The 20,280-nt window shown below is 40.2% G+C and overlaps 1 protein-coding gene and 1 non-coding gene across 2 annotated transcripts; one reads left to right on the top strand and one right to left on the bottom strand.

The window, feature by feature from the left end:
- Positions 1-239: 239 nt before the first annotated feature.
- LOC149001891 (small nucleolar RNA R71) lies at positions 240-346 on the bottom strand. Its single transcript, XR_016170504.1, has one exon. It is a non-coding gene; the product is annotated as a small nucleolar RNA R71 (small nucleolar RNA).
- Positions 347-1,493: 1,147 nt separating this feature from the next.
- LOC149001890 (uncharacterized) lies at positions 1,494-2,414 on the top strand. Its single transcript, XM_089138606.1, has one exon. It carries the CDS (start codon positions 1,494-1,496, stop codon positions 2,412-2,414), a length of 921 nt encoding a protein of 306 aa, XP_088994732.1.
- Positions 2,415-20,280: the final 17,866 nt, after the last annotated feature.

The following is a 20,280-nucleotide window of genomic DNA, read 5'->3' as shown; positions in this document are numbered from 1 at the left end:
AATTCAGTGGGCTTCCAACAGAAGATCCTCATCTCCATCTTAGACTCTTCATGGAAGTAAGTGACTCTTTCAAGATACCTGGAGCAACTGAAGAGGCTTTGAGATTGAAGCTATTCCCTTATTCATTGCGGGATAGAGCAAGAGCGTGGTTGAACTCCTTACCTCCCCAATCAGCAGCTACATGGAATGACTTGGTAGAGAAGTTCTTGATGAAGTACTTCCCTCCAACAAAGAATGCCAAGCTCAGAAATGACATAACTGGTTTTCAACAGTTGGATAGTGAGTCTTTATATGAGGCATGGGAGAGGTTTAAGGAGCTCTTGCGTAAATGTCCTCATCATGGCATTCCTCATTGGATTCAGATGGAGACTTTCTACAATGGTTTAAGTGGACAAACTCGATCCATAGTGGATGCATCAGCCAATGGGGCTATATTGGCAAAGTCTTACAATGAGGCTTATGAAATTTTGGAAAGGATGGCCAACAACAACTACCAATGGCCAGCTGAAAGAGCTGCTGCAAGTAAGAGGGTGGCTGGAATTTATGAGTTGGATGCAAAGGATGTACCTTAACTGCACAAGTTTCATCTCTCACTAGTGTGTTAAAATCAGAAACTTGGCTGCAATCGTACAACCACAACAAAATCTAGCAGTCTCTTGTACATATTGTGGTGGGGAGCATGTCTTTGATAGTTGTCCATCTAACCCAGAATCAGCCTACTATGTTGGTAATTTCAGCAAAGCTAATAACCCATATTCCAACACTTATAATCCTGGTTGGAGGCAGCACCCTAACTTCTCTTGGAATGGTCAAGGACAGAATGTAGGCCCATCATCTACCCCAACTAGACCTTATCAACTTCCAAGTGCTCAACAGCAAGTGAAGATTCAGCCTATAGAACCTTCTTCATCAATTGAGCTCCTATTGAAAGAATACATGGCAAAGAATGATGCAATTATTCAGAGCCAAGCAGCTTCATTGAGAAATTTGGAGAATCAAGTTGGGCAGCTAGCTAATGCTTTAAGCAACAGACCTCAAGGATCACTGCCAAGTGATACTGAAAATCCTAGGCGGGAAGGCAAAGAGCATTGCAAGGTTATTTCATTACGGAGTGGGAAATATATAGAGCCACCTCATGTTAAGTCCAATCAACCGAAGGAAACTAATCCTGTCCAAGAAGAAAGGGAAAAGGAAGATCCAAAGTGGCTGTTCAAAAAGACCAATCTGATTTTGAACACCAAAGTGTTGAACCACCAGCTACAGCTCCATTGCAACAGGGTTCTCCAAAAAAAGTGCCTTATAAACCACCCCCTTTCCTCAAAGATTTCAAAGGCAGCAACAAAACCATCAGTTCAAGAAATTCTTGGATGTTTTGAAGGAGCTCCACATCAATATACCATTGGTAGAAGCACTTGAACAAATGCCAAATTATGTGAAATTCATGAAAGACATCCTTTCTAAAAAAAAAGATTTGGAGAGTTTGAAACAGAGCCATGACACAAGAGAGTAGTGCCTTCTTGCTGAACAAGCTTCCTCAAAAATTAAAGGATCCCGGGAGTTTCACCATTCCTTGTGCTATTGGAGAAAATTATATTGGGAGAGCCCTTTGTGACCTTGGAGCTAGCATTAACCTTATGCCAATGTCAATCTTCAAGAAGCTTGGTGTGGGAGAAGCAAGGCCAACTACAGTAACACTTCAGCTGGCTGATAGATCCTTAGCTCATCCTGAAGGAAAAATTGAAGATGTCTTGGTAAGAGTTGATAAGTTCATCTTCCCTGCTGATTTCATTGTTCTTGATTTTGAAGCCGATAGAGATGTGCCCATCATTCTTGGAAGACCCTTCTTGGCCACTGGAAAGACTTTGATTGATGTGCATAAAGGAGAATTAACTATGAGGGTAAATGGAGAGCAAGTCACTTTCAATGTTCTCCAGGCAATGAAATCTCCAGATGAGATAGAGCAATGCTCAATGGTAGATATCATAGAGGAGCTGGTTTTAGAAGAAGTTGAGACAAAGGGTAGTAAAGATCCATTAGAGCTTTCATTAACATCTGAAATTTCACAAGTGGGTGATGAAGCAGGTAGCTACATTAAATGGTTAGATGCAAGACCAGCTGAGACATTAAGAAAGAGTGGATTTGATCCTCTTGTATTATCTGAGCATGCAACTCAATCTCCTAAGCCATCAATTGAAGAGCCTCCTGTGTTAGAATTGAAGCCTCTTCCAGACACCTTAGGTATGCCTATTTGGGTGAAGGAAAGACACTTCCAGCTATCATTTCAGCAAGTGCTAACAGCAGAGCAAGAAGATATGTTAATTAAAGTGCTCAAGAAATACAGCAAAGCATTAGGATGGACCATATCGATATCAAGGGAATCAGCCCATCAATTTGCATGCACAAAATTCTGCTAGAAGACCGCTGTAATAATTCTGGTGGAGCATCAAAGGAGGCTGAATCCAATTATGAAGGAAGTGGTCAAAAAGGAAATCATTAAATGGTTAGATGTCTGGGGTGGTGTATCCAATTTCGGACAGAGAAGTGGGTGAGTCCAAGACAATGTGTCCCCAAGAAAGGAGGAATGACAGTTGTGGAGAATGATAATAAGGAGTTGATACCTACAAGGATAGTGAGTGGGTGGAGAATATGTATGGACTATAGGAAGCTCAACAAGGCTACAAGGAAAGATCATTTCCTCTACCCTTCATTGATCAAATGCTTGATAGATTGGCTGGAAAAGAGTATTATTGCTTCTTAGATGGATACTCGTGGTACAATCAAATAGCCATTGCTCCCGAAGATCAACATAAGACCACTTTCACTTGCCCATATGGTACCTTTGCCTTTAGAAGAATGCCTTTTGGTCTTTGTAATGCCCCAGCCACTTTCCAAAGATGTATGATGGCCATTTTCACTGATATGGTGGAACAATTTGTAGAGGTGTTTATGGATGATTTTTCAGTTTTTGGAGAAACTTATGATGAATGTCTCACTCACTTGGCAAAAGTTCTACAGAGATGTGAAGAAACCAATTTAGTCCTCAACTGGGAAAAATGCCATTTTATGGTTAGAGAAGGGATTGTTCTTGGACACAAGGTTTCCAAACAGGGTCTAGAAGTGGATAAAGCCAAGGTTGCCATTATAGAAAAATTACCACCACCATCAAGTGTGAAAGGGATTAGAAGCTTTCTTGGACATGCTGGGTTTTATAGAAGGTTCATAAAAGATTTTTCACAAATATCTAAACCATTGTGTAGCCTGCTTGAAAAAGAAAGCCAGTTCAGCTTTAGTGAAGCATGTATGACAAAGATTTTTAGAGTTGAAGAAGAAGCTAATCTCTACACCCATCATTGTGGCACCGGATTGGTCTATTCCCTTTGAGGTCATGTGTGATGCTAGTGATTGGGCTGTAGGAGCAGTTTTGGGACAGCGTAAGAATAAGGTATTCCATTCAATCTATTATGCTAGTCGGACCCTATTAGGAGCACAACTGAATTACACTGTCACCGAAAAAGAGCTCTTGGCAGTTGTGTTTGCATTTGACAAATTTAGAGCTTATCTAGTGGGGGCAAAGGTCATTGTGTTCACAGATCATTCAGCCATCAAATATTTGATACACAAGAAGGATGCTAAACCAAGGCTGATTAGATGGATCTTATTGCTTCAAGAGTTCAACTTGGAGATAAAAGATAGGAAGGGGACTGAGAATCAAGTGGCTGACCATCTGTCTAGGTTGGAAAATCCAAACCAAGTAGCTGAATTTGAAATTAAAGAAGTCTTCCCCGATGAACAACTCTTTGTCAGTTTCCCTCTCAACACCTTGGTATGCCGATTTTGCTAATTATTTAGCCAGCGGACTTCTACCCCCTATGATGCCCACTCAACAAAGGAAGAAATTTTTACGTGAGGTTAAAAGGTATTTCTGGGATGAACCATTCTTATTCAAGCTATGTGCAGATCAAATATTGAGGCGTTGTATCCCTGAGGTAGAAGTAGAGGATGTGTTGAGGCAATGCCATGACTCCCCATATGGTGGACATTATCAAGGAGATAGGACAGCAGCAAAGGTCTTGCAATCGGGGTTTTATTGGCCAAGTATGTTCAAGGATGCCTATCAATTCATTCAAAAATGTGATAGATGTCAAAGAGTGGGAAACATCTCAAAAAGGAATGAAATGCCCTTAACCAATATCTTGGAAGTAGAATTGTTTGATGTTTGGGGAATTGATTTCATGGGGCCTTTTATTCCTTCATATGGCAATCTTTACATTTTAGTAGCAATGTGGACTATGTATCCAAGTGGGTGGAGGCTGCTGCTTGTTCAACTAATGATGCAAAGGTGGTTATTGACTTCATGAGAAAGAATATCTTCACTAGATTTGGTACTCCAAGAGCCATAATCGGTGATGAAGGTTCACATTTTTGCAACAAATATCTTGGAGCTCTATTGTCTAAATATGGAGTTCGTCACAAAGTTGCCTCAAGCTATCACCCCCAAACAAATGGACAAGCTGAAGTTTCTAATAGACAAATCAAGTTGATTTTGGAGAAAACAAAGATGCCCAACAAGGAAGGATTGGTCCATAAGGTTAGATGACTCCCTTTGGGCCTACCGGACTGCCTACAAAACACCTTTTGGAATGTCACCATATCAACTTGTGTTTGGAAAGGCTTGCCATCTACCATTGGAACTAGAGCATAAGGCATACTGGGCAATTAAGAAATTCAATTTTGACTCTACTTTGGCTGGTGAGAAGAGAATGCTACAACTCCATCAACTTGATGAATTCAGGCTCCAAGCATATGAGAATGCCAAACTCTACAAGGAGAAAGTGAAGAAATGGCATGACAAGAAAATCTTGCAGAGGGTATTTGAACTAGGTCAGCAAGTTCTCATTGCTCAACTCCGCACTCAAATTATTTCCAGGAAAGCTGAAATCAAGATGGTCGGGTCCTTTTACAATAATGACAAGATTTCCACATGGAGCAGGGGAGTTGCAAGAGGGCATCTCTAACAAGAAATTTCTAGTCAATGGGCAGAGAATCAAGCATTATTGGGGAGCACCATTGGAGCGGGACAAATCTTCAATCAACCTTCAAGAGGCTTAAAAAGAAGGGAGGTCACTTAGATTTCATTATTTTTAGTTTAATTGTGTGCTATTAGTTCATTAGGTGTTAAAAAAAAAAAAAAAAAAAAAAAAAAATAAAATAAAATGAATGATAGATAATTTGCTAACATGTATATTTTGATGTGCAGGGAGTGTGGGGAACAAAAAGAGAATGATTGGGTGTTTTGCCAAACTTATCATTAAACCCAACTCTGCTGAACAGAGCATGTTTCAATATCCAAAGGATATTTCACTATCTTTGTAGTAGCGATGTGGCCACAATGCTACTACAAAGTTTTGACCCTCAGCTACGGGTCTTGCATGTTCTGTTAACACATTCCATTCTCTGTTGAAACTTACATTCTGTGTTCGTTGCTATAGCAAAGCTGCAGCAAAGCTACAACAACGATTAAACCACTCACCCGACCCGGTTTCATCTCAAACCCAACCAACCCATCAAAAATACACTTCAAACTTCTATCGACCATGCTGAACCCATACCGATTCGAACCAATTTCATTTTTTTTAAACCCTTCTAAACCAATACCAACCCAAACCCATAAAACCTCTCATTTCAAACCCAAATCAACGAAACACTCAAACTCACTTCGTCGACTCTCACGGCACCATCGTCTCCTCCACCGCAACTCATCCTCCTCTTCTCTTCCATTTTCTCTGTTTTTCAAAGACTTTCACACCTCCATTTACCTACATTCACCCACCAAAGCAATCTTCTTCTTCACCGATAGCCCATCTTTCACAAAAACCCTAACTTTTTCCCCCATTCCATCCTCGAATCACTTCTCAGAGGACTACCGATGCCGTACTGGGTTTCGGGCATGTTTTTGTGGTATTTCGACCTTTCATCTTCCCTACACCACATCAGCTAAGTGTTCTCCCCATTTCTTTTCTTTCATTCTATATTTTTGAACTTTCCCGATTTGTCGTGTTTTTGTTGAATGTTCAATTTGTGGTTTGTGGGTTATGTGTTTGTTCTTATGTTGTCTTAGTGTATGTTTTCGTTAGGGTATATACAACTTTTCTTATTTGTTTAGGTGTTATTTTGGAGCTACAATCACTTGCACACACCAATACAACATTTCTGGGTCATCGTTACCCTATGCTCATATCCTCTGTTTTTATGCTTGCCATTTGCACCTAAAACAACATAGAATTTGTTTGTTTGTTTGTTTTTGTTTGCTTAGTTATAGTTCATTGTTTGTTAATTGTTTGTTCTTGTTTTCTACTTTTATGGTGTCTCTGTTTTTGTTAGATAAGGTATGTTTTAGTGTTTGTTTGATTAGTTATTTTTATTTTTTTTTATTTTCTACAATTTGTTTGATTAGTTGTTGCAGTGTTTTTGTTAGCTAAGGTCTGTTTTAGTGTTTGTTTGACTTCAATAGTGGTTGTTAGGGGCCAACCTTGTGCACTCCATTCGAAATGGCCCCTAAGAAGAAGAGCAGAACAGACCCTAGTTCTAGTGCTTCAATGAGTCCCTCTTATTTTGCCTCTCCCTTAGCTGAGAACCGCTTCACATCCATCTCCACCAAGAACTTTCTTCCGGAGAAGGGGTTCAAATTAAAACCCAATGAAGCACAAGCCTTTCCATTCATCCCATCCATTATAGCTAGGCATCATTGGGAACAATTTTGCACCCATCCTGGTGCCTACATCCCTTCCATAGTCTACGTAATTTTATGCCAATCTCACCGCCCCATCTCAGATCAAGTCTATGTTAGGGGGATGCACATACCTATAGATGGACCATCCATTAATGCCTATTATGCATTGGACAATGTGGAGGATGAGCACAATGCCTATCTTGCTTCAGCAGATCCAACTGCCATGCATAACATTATCCAGACTTTATGTTCTCATGGCACGGAGTGGTCCTCCTCCACCCAAGGTGCATTAACTATTGCCCGCCACACCTTGCAACCGGCAGCCAAAATTTGGTACCATTTTTTACAGACCCACTTGATGCCCTCCACGCATAGTCGATCTGCTTCAAGGATAGAGCTTTGTTCCTCCACTCTATTTTGGAAGGGCGTCGGGTTAATGTGGGTCATCGCATTCATGAGGCCATTTGTGCTTGTGCTTGCTAGGCAGGGTGGTAGTTTAGCTTTTCCCCGTTTAATTACCGCTTTATGTTTGGCTAACCATGTTGATGTGCGGGCTTCGATGTCCATACACTCAACAAAGGTGCCATTACACACTTCAAGTATCACTCGCATGCTTACACCTAGTTCAGCTCCCCCCTCCCAAGTGCACCACCTCCCCGCCGCAAAGATCAGCCATTCCTCCCACTTCTTCTACCTCTCGGTGCTCCATCCTCTAGTTACACTCAATTGGAACAGCGCCTCACTCAAGTAGAAGCCACCCAATTTCAAATGATGTTGGAACATCAAATCACTCGTGACCTCTTCCTTGGTTATATGAGTTATGTGGCTGCCCGTGATCGCGCCCTTGAGTCTAACTTAAGGATGAATAGCAACCGGTTCCAATCTTTTCCAGCTTTTCCCAACTACCTCTTCGCTAATCCTTGGGGCCAAGATGGGAACTACATTCCTAATATAGATGAGGAGGATGAAGCTGAAGCTCTGCTGCAGCTGCCGATGATGAGTTCCATTCATTAGATGATGATGATGAGGAGGCCTAGCTTGTTCAGGGAAGTTTTGTTCTCTCTCTTCTTTTATTGTGTTTTCCTTTTATTACCTTACTTTTTTTTTTCCTTTCTTTCGCTGTGAGGACACTGCTCATCTTTAGTTTGGGGGTAAAGTTTTGCAATGTGCCAATAATTGCATATGTTATCTTCATGATATGGATGTCCCCGGCTAACGCTTAATTTTCTTCAGCTTTTTTTTTTTTTTTTGATTCAGTTTAAAGTTGGCTGTCCAGCTTTTAGAGTAGCTGTTTTGGGTAGATGTTTTGTGTAGTTAATCTGGCTTTTCATGAAATTTGGATGATTGTTAAGTAATGTGAATGTCAGTGCCTCTTACTCTGGTTTTGTTGGAAATCTTAGCACAATTTTGCTATAATGATCTGATGTCTGCATTTACTCATGTTTGTGATGCCATACTATTGATGCACCAAGTGATGTTTCAAGCTCTAGAGAACCTGGGGAAAGCTGGATCAATGTGAGAGTTTTTAGGATTTTAGAATTGATTAAATGAGAACCTCAAGACTTACACATTAGGGATCCCCATTTGGTTGTTTCCAAGAACTTTGTGCATTGTGAATATTGATTGAGGTTTGACCCCTTCCCTTCCCTAAAAGAATAATGCTCCGCTGATTTGGGTTGCCTAGTAACCAGGAATATGCATGTAACCCATGTGTATTTTTGACGTCAACAGTGGCCCGAAATATGAGCACCAAAAAAAAAAAAAAAAAAAAAAAAGAATAATGTTCCGCTGTTTTGGGCAACCTAGTAACCAGGAATATGCATGTAACCCATGTGTATTTTTTACGTCAACAGTGGCCCGAAATATGAGCATGCAAGGCACTCTTGTTTGTGATCTTGTTGAGTAACCGGGTATCTTCATCACAAATGAGCGATATTCGCGTAAAAAGGCAAGATGACAACATAAAAAAAAAAAAAAAAAAGTTCATAAATAATAAGTTTGGGGGTCAAATGCTCAAAAGAGTATGAAACAAGTTCTTGGGGTTGTAAAAAGATATGGATTCCTAATTAGTGGAGAGGTAATCATTTGGTCAACATATTAGATCAATGAACTAAACTTGATGACCATGATTCAGCTATACTAGGGTGATCTGGGGCAAGATCCTTAACTTTCACACACACACTTGAGAGCATCCTGATGAGTAAAGTATGACATCTAAGTGTTATTGGCCAGATGTGTTGGATCTGAAAATTTAGAAAAAGATTGAGAGGCAACTTCTGTCTAACACTCATCCTATTGCATGCTTAAGCCAGGTTATTTGCTTTTCTTTTCTTTTTGATTTCCTCATGCTTTCATTAGTAGTTAGTTGTTGTTTTCATTTGTCTTTATTGCTCGAGGTCAAGCAATGTCTTAAGTTTGGGGGTGTGATAACTCTATGAAATAGAGTTAAGATTTATAACTTTTATACTTGAGATGGCTTGATTTAGGAGTATTTTGTCTTTGTTTTAGTGATAGTATTCATTAGGTGTTGTTTTATTTAGTCTCAACATGTTGCATTTTGTTTAGTTCATTTTTGTCACATTGCATGAATTTCCCTTCTTTTTATGGATGAATTTGACTGCTTCTCTTTCTCTTGAACATGTAGGTGAAGATTCATAAAGAAACATGTCCTCTAACTTTGTTGTAGAGTTGTTGCTGCATTGCTACAACAACGGAGCAGAATATTCTCAGATCCAATTCAAATGGAATTGACCAAAAAGGGCTAACTTAAGTGGACTAAATTCTTGTAAATACATGATGGTTTTCAGCTCTTGATCTCGTGGAGGAAGGTTCTAATCCTATGGGCAGAATCTAACCTAATGATTGAAGACATTTATGGAAGAAAGAGAAGAGAGGCAAGGAGGAGAAGAGGGGACATTCGACCAAGGTGTGGATGAGAGACTTGGCTGAGAGGAAGGAGGTAGAGAACGAATGCTGGAGCTCTTGTGGAAGCAAGGAGCTGCTGGAGTTGCTGATTTGCTGAAGAAGAAAGCTGGAGCTCATGTGGAAGCATTGAAGCCTTAGTTTATTCTTGTTTATATAACTCTATCTTCTTATTTTCTAGTCTCATGTCAACTATACTTTGTTTTATGCATTTGAATTCTGTTATGGGCTAAATCTTAGTTGTGTTGGGATGATAGTAGTACCTAAACCTGAATTTTGATATGTAATTAATCATGTGTTCTTTAGTTTTATTGCAATCCACTTTATTGATTAATGAATTCAGCATGTTATATTGACTAATTTCAGTTCTTGAATGATCTTTCTTGAATGAATGTTATGATTTCATTAATTGGAAAATTAATGAAGTCTAGGTGTTTGTTGAATTGTGTGAGTTAGAATCATCTTTAATTAGGTTGTGTTAATTAGTAGGTTGGGTAGGAATACCCAATTACCTCACATTACCATTGATTGGATTGGGTTTAAATTGCATTCTTAATTCAATTCTTCATAGGAATAGGCTGATGTTGATTTAGGATGCTAGCTTATGTGTATTGGAAAATACCATATTGCCATTCATTCCAAGTTCTTGATTTATCTTGGGGTTGTAGTATTGCTTTAGTATTTGTGTTTTAAAATTCAGGGGAAGGGAAACTTGATTCCTAACACACTTGTCACTCATTAAGTTTCTTCCATTGCTCAAATCTACATTTTAGTTCCTTAGTTTTCTTTACCTGTCATTTGGTTAATTAGTTAGACAAATACCAATCAACCTTGTTAATTTCATTTAAATCAATTTTACTTTTACATTGAAAGTTAAGGATATAATTCTCCGTGGGATCGATTTTGTACTTATCATTTATTACTTGATTGCGATACGTATACTTGCGTGATATCTTGAGATACAAGCAAAAAAGAATAAAAAAATAAAAAATATTGTTTTTTTTTTTTTTTTTTTTTTGTTTAGGATAGAGGAAAATAAAAAAAAAAATAAAAGAAATAAAAAAAAAAAAAAAAAAAAATTTAACAAAAATAAACTAACAAAACAAAAAAAAAAAAACAAACCCCCACCCCCCCCCCCACACACCAAACAAAATAAAAAATAAAAATATAGAAGTTTTAGTATTTTTTAAAAAAAAAAAAAAAGAAAAAAGGAAAGAGAAAAAAAAAAAAAAAATAAACAATTAAAAAAAATAAAAATAATAAAAAAAAAACCAATACAAACCCCCCCCCTTCTTTTTTCTCCCCACCCAAAAACACAAGACCGCCCCCCCCAAAACCCCCCCCCAAAAAAAAAGGTTTTGGGGAAGAGTTTAATTCAAGAACCAATAAAAAAAACCCCCAAAAAAAAAAACCCATGAAATCAATACTGATAACACCAATACTCATCATTACCCTCGAATAACAAATAGCTTTTGTAAGTATAAAGATAAGTATCGGAAACGACACAAACCCTTTACACCTTACAATAGATACAACAATGCTAAGGCTTTAAACAATAAGCATACCAAGCCATTAAACAATACCATCAATATGATCCAAAATAAGGACATTACTACTTATAATCCTCATCATACTATACACACCCAGGATTTAGACAGTCAAACTTTGCAAACAACAACTAATGACCTCAAGAGTGAAGTTAAACTGCTAAAAATGGAGCTTGTCCTCCTTAAAAAACAACTTCCTAACAATCCCACCAATACTACCCATTACCCCCTGCCTTGTGTCCCTAATTCGGACCAACTTATCAATGGCATCCATTCCCAACAATGGCATGTTGAGGTTAATCTCATCATCAATAAATCATTTAAACTTTCAACCATTGCCTTAGTGGATACTGGTGCAACCTCCAATTGTATCAAAGAGGGACTTGTCCCTACTCAATATTATGAGAAAACCACCCATAGACTTTCTGGTGCCAATGACCAAAGTCTAGGAGTCAACTATAAATTGTCAAATGTCCACATTTGCACCAATCAAATATGTTTCCGAAAAGTCTTTATCCTTGTCAAAGATATCATCACCAACGTCATCCTAGGACAACCATTCCTAGAAATGATCAAACCCTTCACTGTGTCTAACAAGGGGATTTCAACCAAAATCCAAGGAAAAAAATTTTCTTTGCTTTCTTACGAGAATCTCAAGCTCGTGAAATAAGCCAAATTAATCATATCCAAGCCAAAGAACACCAGCTCCAATTTCTACAAAATGAAATCACCTACAAACGTCATCAAGAATGTTTGTCCTAACCATTTATCCAAAAACAAATCCAACATTTCAAAAATATCTTTGAGAAGGAACTCTGTTCTGAATTTCCTGACGCCTTTTGGCATCGAAAGCAACACATTGTCAGACTGCCTTACATAAAAGGCTTTTCTGAAACTCAAATACCAACAAAGGCCCATGCTGTCTAGATGACTCACGAGCTGCAGGAGGCCTGTAGAACCGAAATCAATGATTTATTACGTAAAAGGCTGATCTGCCCCAGTAAATCCCCCTGGAGTTGTGCAGCATTTTATGTCAATGGTCTGGCTGAACAAGAGAGGGGTACCCCTCAACTTGTTATCAATTACCAACCTTTGAACGAGGTACTCGAATGGATCTGGTACCCTATTCCAAACAAAAAGAACCTCCTTCAAAAAATACATCAAGCAACCATCTTCTCCAAGTTTGATATGAAGTTTGGATTTTCGCAAATCCAGGTTCACGAACAAGATAGGTACAAGACCGCTTTTACTGTTCCCTTTGGTCATTACGAATGGAAGGTAATGCCCTTTGGCCTTAAAAATGCCCCAAGTGAATTTCAGAATATTATGAACAACATCCTCAATCCTTACCAACACTTCACTCTGGTCTACATCGATGATGTCCTCGTGTATTCCAAATCCATTGAAGAACATATCAAACATTTAAACAAATTCCATCAAATCATGAAAAATAATGGATTAGTCTGTCACGCCCTCCCAGCCGGTACCCTATCTGGCATACCCGAGAGTGTGATCCACAGCCCGAAGATCAGGTATCGAGTGATCAACCTCCCACATAAACAATAACATAATCATGAACAATCATAACAAGAGTGCGGAAGATAAATCATAGATCCAATAAGGAAGAATGAATCATAAATGAATCAGAATAATAGATATAATCAGAGTATCAAACAGATAAGTAAAGTGAAGCAAAAATCCCACTTTACATCCAGCGGAAAAGTAGCTCTAAAGAATAAACTAGACAAAATCTAATCCCAGTAGCAAGTACATTGGGTAACTAAATTGTTCTCCACTTTATAGACAACATCCTTGTAAGTGTAAATCTCATAAATAGCACAAGGACGCTTCCACTCAATGGTCGGACTAAGCATCGTACGGAGCATAACCACTCGCGGGATCTTCAGAGTAATTGTGGTAACCGCAATCACCTTCCTGGAGATATGCCTCTTCGCCTTGCGCTTCTTCATAGGGACCGTCATAACACTCAAGCACTGCAGGATAGTCTAACAACATTGTATAATAAAGGAATGAGTTTCAAAGAAACTCAAGAAGGCGCTTAAAATCCATAATAACATAAATGGCAGGATTCCTAACACTCATAAATGCAATATGATATGAGACAAACAATGAATGAATGAATCTAACTCTATGTATGCTGGTCTCTATTGGCGAGACATGCTTTAAGTCATAACACCGTACTTCTTTAGGAAAGTCCACTCACATCCTCAACCATTTAAGATATCTTGGATTCTCTCACGGATCATTTCACCGGTCTCGAGCAGCCGATTGGTAATGGGTCCTTCATCCCTCAGACAAACCTTGGCAGGGGGGTTAAGTCAACACACTCTCTCACAACCATTTGGTATAAGTACTCGGCGCATGTCGGGTAAAACCTAGCCAAATGCAAGTCTTCTACTTAGTTACATCAAGTCGATCCGAGATACTTCCATTCCTCGTCCCCGACGATCCTTTCCGGCATCCTTCACACTAGAGTCGGCGTATCCTATGGCACCGACCAACTCGGACTACGGACTCATCAACCCTATTGATTATCCACATATGGTAAACGGGAAGCTCTCACGTCCTCTCACGGGTTGGTTACCGGTCTTAAGCGCCCGTGAGCCCAAGTCTAACCATATGCAATCCTACCAATAAATGGCCCCCACAATGTGATTCCCTGTCCTCTCACGGGTTGGTTACCGGTCTTGAGCGCCCATGAATCCCCATTGCTACCACGGGTCGTTCGGTCTCAATACCCCTCCGATTAGGGTCCGACATAACAGACATCCTAGCCAAACACTACTAGACAATCCTAGATATGTCATCCAACAGTTTAGGAAGGTGTCCAGAGGGCATCTCCGGAAACATCCCATAATATTCCCGTAGTAGTCCAAGGACGAAGTGTCGAAAGGACACCTCTCCTTTCCAAACCATACTTAAGCATACACATGCATCAATTCATATCATCACATATATGGTAACTTCATATATGGAAAGAAATCAATAATTACAATCACTTGTATAACATTGGTAAGTAAATCATACATGAATCAATTTAATATGAATAAGTAATGCTACCGTAATCAAAGTTATGCAACAGTAGTATATCATTGTAAGAATCTAATTTAGGAAACATATTAATGATATTCAAATATAGAAACTAGATTCATGCTATCTATGTAATTAAGGAAATAACCATCCTTACCTTTTATAACTCGCAAAGGGATCCTAAGAAATCAAGTAAGATCTTGGCAAACTTGAGAAGAAGGTCCTAAACAAGTATATACAACATATTAGGAAAGATCCCTAACTGAAAAAGATATCAAAACATCCGAAATGCACCAAATCTGGAGTTGCTGTACTCATTGGTCGAGTGGATTGGTCGAGTGGTCCAACGACCAATCAGTCGACCAATGCAGACAAAGGAGGCCTATAAAATCAGAGTTTTAAGATATGAAATCCGAATTTGGTGGTTCAAAAGGGTACTAATCAAGGGGTAGACTACATCAGTAGTATTCTAACAAATAGGGGACCTCAAAACACCAATCAAATCAAGATATCAAGATCCAAATTAGGAAACAAAAAGTTACCATAATTAACTCAACCATGGATCTTGATGAATTTGAAATAGAAAACAAAGATAAGAACAATAGGAGGATGGATCATTGCTTTCGGTAATGAAAACATGAAAACATACATAGATCTTCATGGAATAAGGCTTAGAAGCATAAATCTAAATAAGGAAATAAAACCTACCATATATGTAACTATCATGCATCATGAAGAACACATAGTATGGTAGAAGAGAACAACTAGAAATCTATAGATTATGGATCATGGAAAGAAAACACAAGAATTAACTACTAACATGATCAACAAAAGAAGATCCAAAGAGATCAGAATTCAGATTAGAAGTTTAACAGAGATTAAATCATGGTTTGATCATGAATCCTTCAAAAGCTTGCAATGATCATGGTTAAGATCATTGTTCTAGCCTCAAATCCTTAGGATGATCATGAGAACATGTTCAGAGATGTTTGCAACAGAGAATGCAGCATCTCTTCTACTGTCTCAACTCAAAAAGGAAAGAAAAACAAAGATGGAGGAGAAGAAGAGAGAGTAGACATACCTTTTGATGCAAAAAGAAGAGTTTCGACGAAGATCCGTCAAGAAAACACCAAGGATGCAAGAGAGATGACTTGCAGAGGTCTTTGGTCTGCTCCAGAGGGTTTGGAGGCAGCAAATACGAAGTGGACTCGAGATTGGACTTAAATAGAGCAAGAACAACCTAATTGCCAAAGACAAGACTCATTGGTCGAGTGGATTGGTCGATCGGTCCAACGACCAATCAATCGACCAATGCCGACAAAGAAGACCAAAACAGGGAATTGAAGGTCCAGATCAAATCCAATCCTAAAGGGGTTTTGCACACAAGTCAAGTGACTTACCTAATAGGTAGAAATGCCTTCAAACCAAGATAGAGAGCACTCCAAGTCCATCAACTAATTAGATCTTCATCAGATTCAGTTTCCATAAATAGAACCTCATCATCAACTTTCATGGATTCAAAGCCGTACACCAAGTCCTCTACTCGGGATGGCCCAAAGCTGACTTCTTACTTTACTTCGGGTCATCGGACCTACAAATAACAAGGTTTCCGGGTCAAGGTTAGGGCTGGGTTTTACATTCTCCCCCTTAAAGAAATTTCGTCCCCGAAATTGAAAGCGCACTGTGCTTCCAAAGAGGTAAGGAAACTTCTCCTTCATATCTTCTTCCTTCTCCCAAGAAGCTTCTTCAAGGGTATGGTTCTTCCACCGAATCTTCACCAAAGGAATGGCGCGATTCCGCAGCCGCTTGTCCTTCCTATCCAAGATTTCGGCCGGTTCTTCATCATAGGTCAAATCAGCACTAAGTCCTTCAGTGCTTGCTGCAAAATGTGTTCCGGATTCTCTATGTATTTTCGGAGCATCGAAATATGAAACACATTGTGCACACCAGCAAGAGACGGAGGTAATGCTAATCGATACGCAACAGTCCAACCTTTTCCAAAATCTCGAAAGGTCCAATGTAACGAGGGCTAAGCTTTCCCTTAACATTGAATCTCATCACACCCTTCATTGGTGAGACCTTCGTAAAGACTTTCTCTCCAACTTGAAATTCCAAATCGGTCCTTCTCTTATCAAGATAAGATTTCTGTCTCGATCAAGCAGACTTAATCCTTTCTCTTATCATATCTACCATAGCACTTGTAGCTTCAATCATCTCAGGACCTAAGACTTTTCTTTCACCTGCCTCTCACCCAAGACAAAGGTGTCCTACAAGTACTACCATACAAAGCCTTGAATGGAGCCATGCCTATTGTGGCTTGATAACCGTTGTTATAGGCAAACTCAACCAAAGCTAGGTGTTCATCCCAATTACCACCCATATCCACCACACAAGATCTGAGCATGTCTTCCAATGTCCGAATTGTCCGCTCGTATTGTCCATCGACCGTGGATGATGAGCTGTACTCAAGTTCAATTGGGTTCCCAAGGCCTTCCGCAAACTATTCCAAAACCTTGAGGTGAACCTAGGATCACGATCCGAAACAATACTCAATGGCACACCATGCAGACGAACCACATTATCCACATAAAGCCTTGCTAGCTTATCCGGAGTATGAGTGATCTTCATAGGAATGAAATGGGCTGATTTGGTCAACCTATCAACAATCACCCACACAATGGTCATTGCCTTTACTTGTCCGAGGCAAGCTAGTCACAAAGTCCATGGAGATATCTTCCCACTTCCAACTAGGAATAGGAAGAGGCTGAAGTAATCCAGATGGAGGTTGTCGAACGGCTTTCACACGTTGGCAAGTCTCACACTTGGCAACAAAATCATCAACATCCGCCTTTAGACCAATCCACCAAAAATGTTCCTTCAAGTCCTTGTACATCTTGGTGCTTCCCGGGTGTACAAGGAAAGACCGACCGGTGTGCTTCCTTCAATATTTCTTTCTTAACTTCTTCATTTGCAGTGCACGCACACAGCCTTCCTCTAAACAACAAAGCACCATCCATGGATATACCAAAGTCGGGGTCCGACTCAGATTCGAAGAAATCTTCTCAACTTTGATCAAAAACTCTTGATCGTAACTCGCAGAGCAACAATCTTATCTCTAAGACCAGATCTTGCCGTCATGGCGTAAAGAATAAAATCAGAATTCTCGTGGACGATTTCCAAATCAAAACTCTCAATAGAAGACCACAATGGTAAACTCAAAGCATTCAAATCCAAAGTCTTCTTCTCGGTTCTTCCTACTAAGAGCATCAGCAACAACATTTGCTTTCCCAGGATGATACCGAATATCACAATCATAATCGGAGACTAGTTCCAACCATCTCCTTTGTCTCATGTTCAACTCCTTTTGGGTAAAGAAGTATTTCAAACTCTTATGATCCGTGAAAATGGCAATCTTCTCACCGTAAAGATAATGTCTCCAAATCTTCAAAGCAAAGACAACGGCGGCAAGTTCTAGATCGTGAGTGGGGTAATTCCGCTCATAATCCTTCAATTGCCGAGAAGCATAGGCTACGACCTTGCCATGTTGCATCAGGACACAACCCAAACCAATCTTTGACGCATCGGTATAAACCGTCATACCACCGGAACTATCGTGCATAGTCAAAACCGGGGCACTTGTCAATCTATCTTTCAACTCTTGGAAATTCTTCTCACAAAGCGCCGACCAAACAAACTTTTCTTCTTTCCTGGTCAACTTAGTCATAGGAGCAGCCAACCGAGAAAAGTTCTCAATAAACCTTCGGTAGTAACCCGCCAATCCAAGAAAACTTCTTATTTCCGTTATCGACTTCGGTCTTTCCCAATCAGCCACAACTTGGACCTTTTCAGATCGACACGAATACCTTCGGCTGAAACTACATGACCAAGGAACACCACTCTCTTAAGCCGTAAATCACACTTGCTAAACTTAGCGAACAACTTCTTTTCTCGCAACCTTTGCAAGGTGAAACTTAGATGACTCGCATGCTCTTCTTCGCTCTTCGAATAGATCAAGATGTCATCAATGAAAACAATCACAAACTTATCAAGCACATCATGAAATACTCGGTTCATGAGGTCCATGAACACCGCAGAGCATTGGTCAATCCGAAGGGCATGACTCTAAACTCGTAGTGACCATACCGCGTTCGGAAAGCTGTCTTGAAGATATCACTAGACTTCACTTTCAATTGGTGATATCCGGACCTTAAGTCAATCTTTGAGAACACAACCGCACCCTTCAACTGATCGAAGAGATCATCGATTCTGGGCAGCGGATATCTATTCTTGATAGTCAACTTATTCAACTCACGGTAGTCGATGCACAAGCGCATACTACCGTCTTTCTTCTTGACGAACAAGACCGGAGCTCCCCAAGGTGACACACTAGGCTGCACGAAACCTCTATCAATGAGCTCATTCAACTGATTTTGCAACTCTTTCAACTCAAAGAGGAGCCATCCTATACGGAGCTTTAGATACCGGAGCAGCACCAGGGACGAGATCAATAGAAAATTCGACATCTCTCGTCCGAGGCACTCCCGATAGATCATCGTGGAAGACATCAACAAAGTCGCAGACAACTCGACTTCATCGACTCTTTTCTCCACTATACCCTTGCCTTCGGATGAAGCATCATCCACTAGGGCATAGACTTGCATCAAGGCAGACAAGACCTTCTTACAAACCCTTCTCTTTTCACCCCGAAATTCAAAGACCGGACTTCCACAAATATGGAACCGAATCTTCTTTGAGGAACAAAGGAACACAAACTTTGTGGGCTGTCAACCAATCAATTCCCAAAATAACATCGAAGTCCTTCATGTCAAGAATCACAAAATTGGCTTCCAAGTTCTTCTCACCAATCAACACAGACATTTAGATAACCCCTTATCTAGTTTCACAACAGACCAAGTAGGTGTACTAATCAATAAACAACTAGACAACTTCTCGTGGATTAGGTTAGTCTTCTTGATGAATGCAGATGACATGAACGAATGAGATGCACCCGTATCAAATAAGACAAATGCAGAAATAGAAGCGACTAACAATGTACCCGTAATCACATCATGGCTTGGATCCCGCTCAAGACCGAAATACCGAAAACTCTACTAGAGGGAGGAGCAGGAGCACTCTTCACCATCAAAAGGCTGTCAAGGGCCGCTTCTGGACAGCACGAGCAAAATGACCAGCTTGCTTGCAAGAGAAACAAACAGATTGCCGGATCCAACAGGGGTGGCTGCAACAGAGGGCTTCCCGAACAAAAGGCCTTGCACTTGCACTTGCACTTGCACTTGCACTTGCTGGTGGTCGGTTTCCGCCATACCGTCTAAACCGGCCGGGCTGCCGAAAACCCGTGTTCCGACCTACACTCTTAGCCCGAAAGGTAGGAGTGGGGTAGGGTGTAGGTCTCACAAAACGACGGTCATTGCGATCCACCAAACCAGAATTCCTTGATCGCCAAGGCTTTTGCACACGAGCACTTTCCTTCTCTCGTTTCTTCCAACTTCTTCGAGTTCTCGCACCACTTGAGCATAGCTCACTATAGGCCGGACTCGTGAGGTAAGCTTTAATGGCAGGTGGCGCAGTCCTTTGAAGAACTTCTTTGCTTTGGCGAGGTCTTCCTTCAAAGAATCTGAGCAAAGAAATGAAGCTCCTCGAACTTCCGTTGGTACTCCAACACGACACGAGTTCCTTGAGTCGAATCATAAACTCAGCTTCCTTCGCATCCTTCACCGCCTCGGAAAGTAGTTCATACAAAAAGCCTCTTTGAATAACTCCCAAGTTACAACTCCCGCATGCAAACCTTCCAAAACAGACGAGTGGAGATCCACCATGCATCAGCCTTCTTGTTGCAACTTCGTCAAAGAAACAAAATCTTCCGAGCTTCCGAGCATTGCAGATGCTCGGAAAGCCTTCTCCAACTCACGAAGCCACTTGTTAGGAAACAAGGGGTCCTTGGTAACTCCAAGAAAAGTGGGTACTTGCATCTTCGTAAAACTCTCCATCAAAGTAGTATGAGGAGTTCCA

Source organism: Hakea prostrata, chromosome 10 (genome assembly GCF_041222555.1).
Source record: "Hakea prostrata isolate BN-2017 chromosome 10, UWA_Hpros_2, whole genome shotgun sequence".
In the NCBI taxonomy this organism is placed as follows: domain Eukaryota; kingdom Viridiplantae; phylum Streptophyta; class Magnoliopsida; order Proteales; family Proteaceae; genus Hakea; species Hakea prostrata.
Note: the sequence above shows the minus strand (reverse complement) of the source record. Positions and strands in the feature narration are given on the sequence as shown.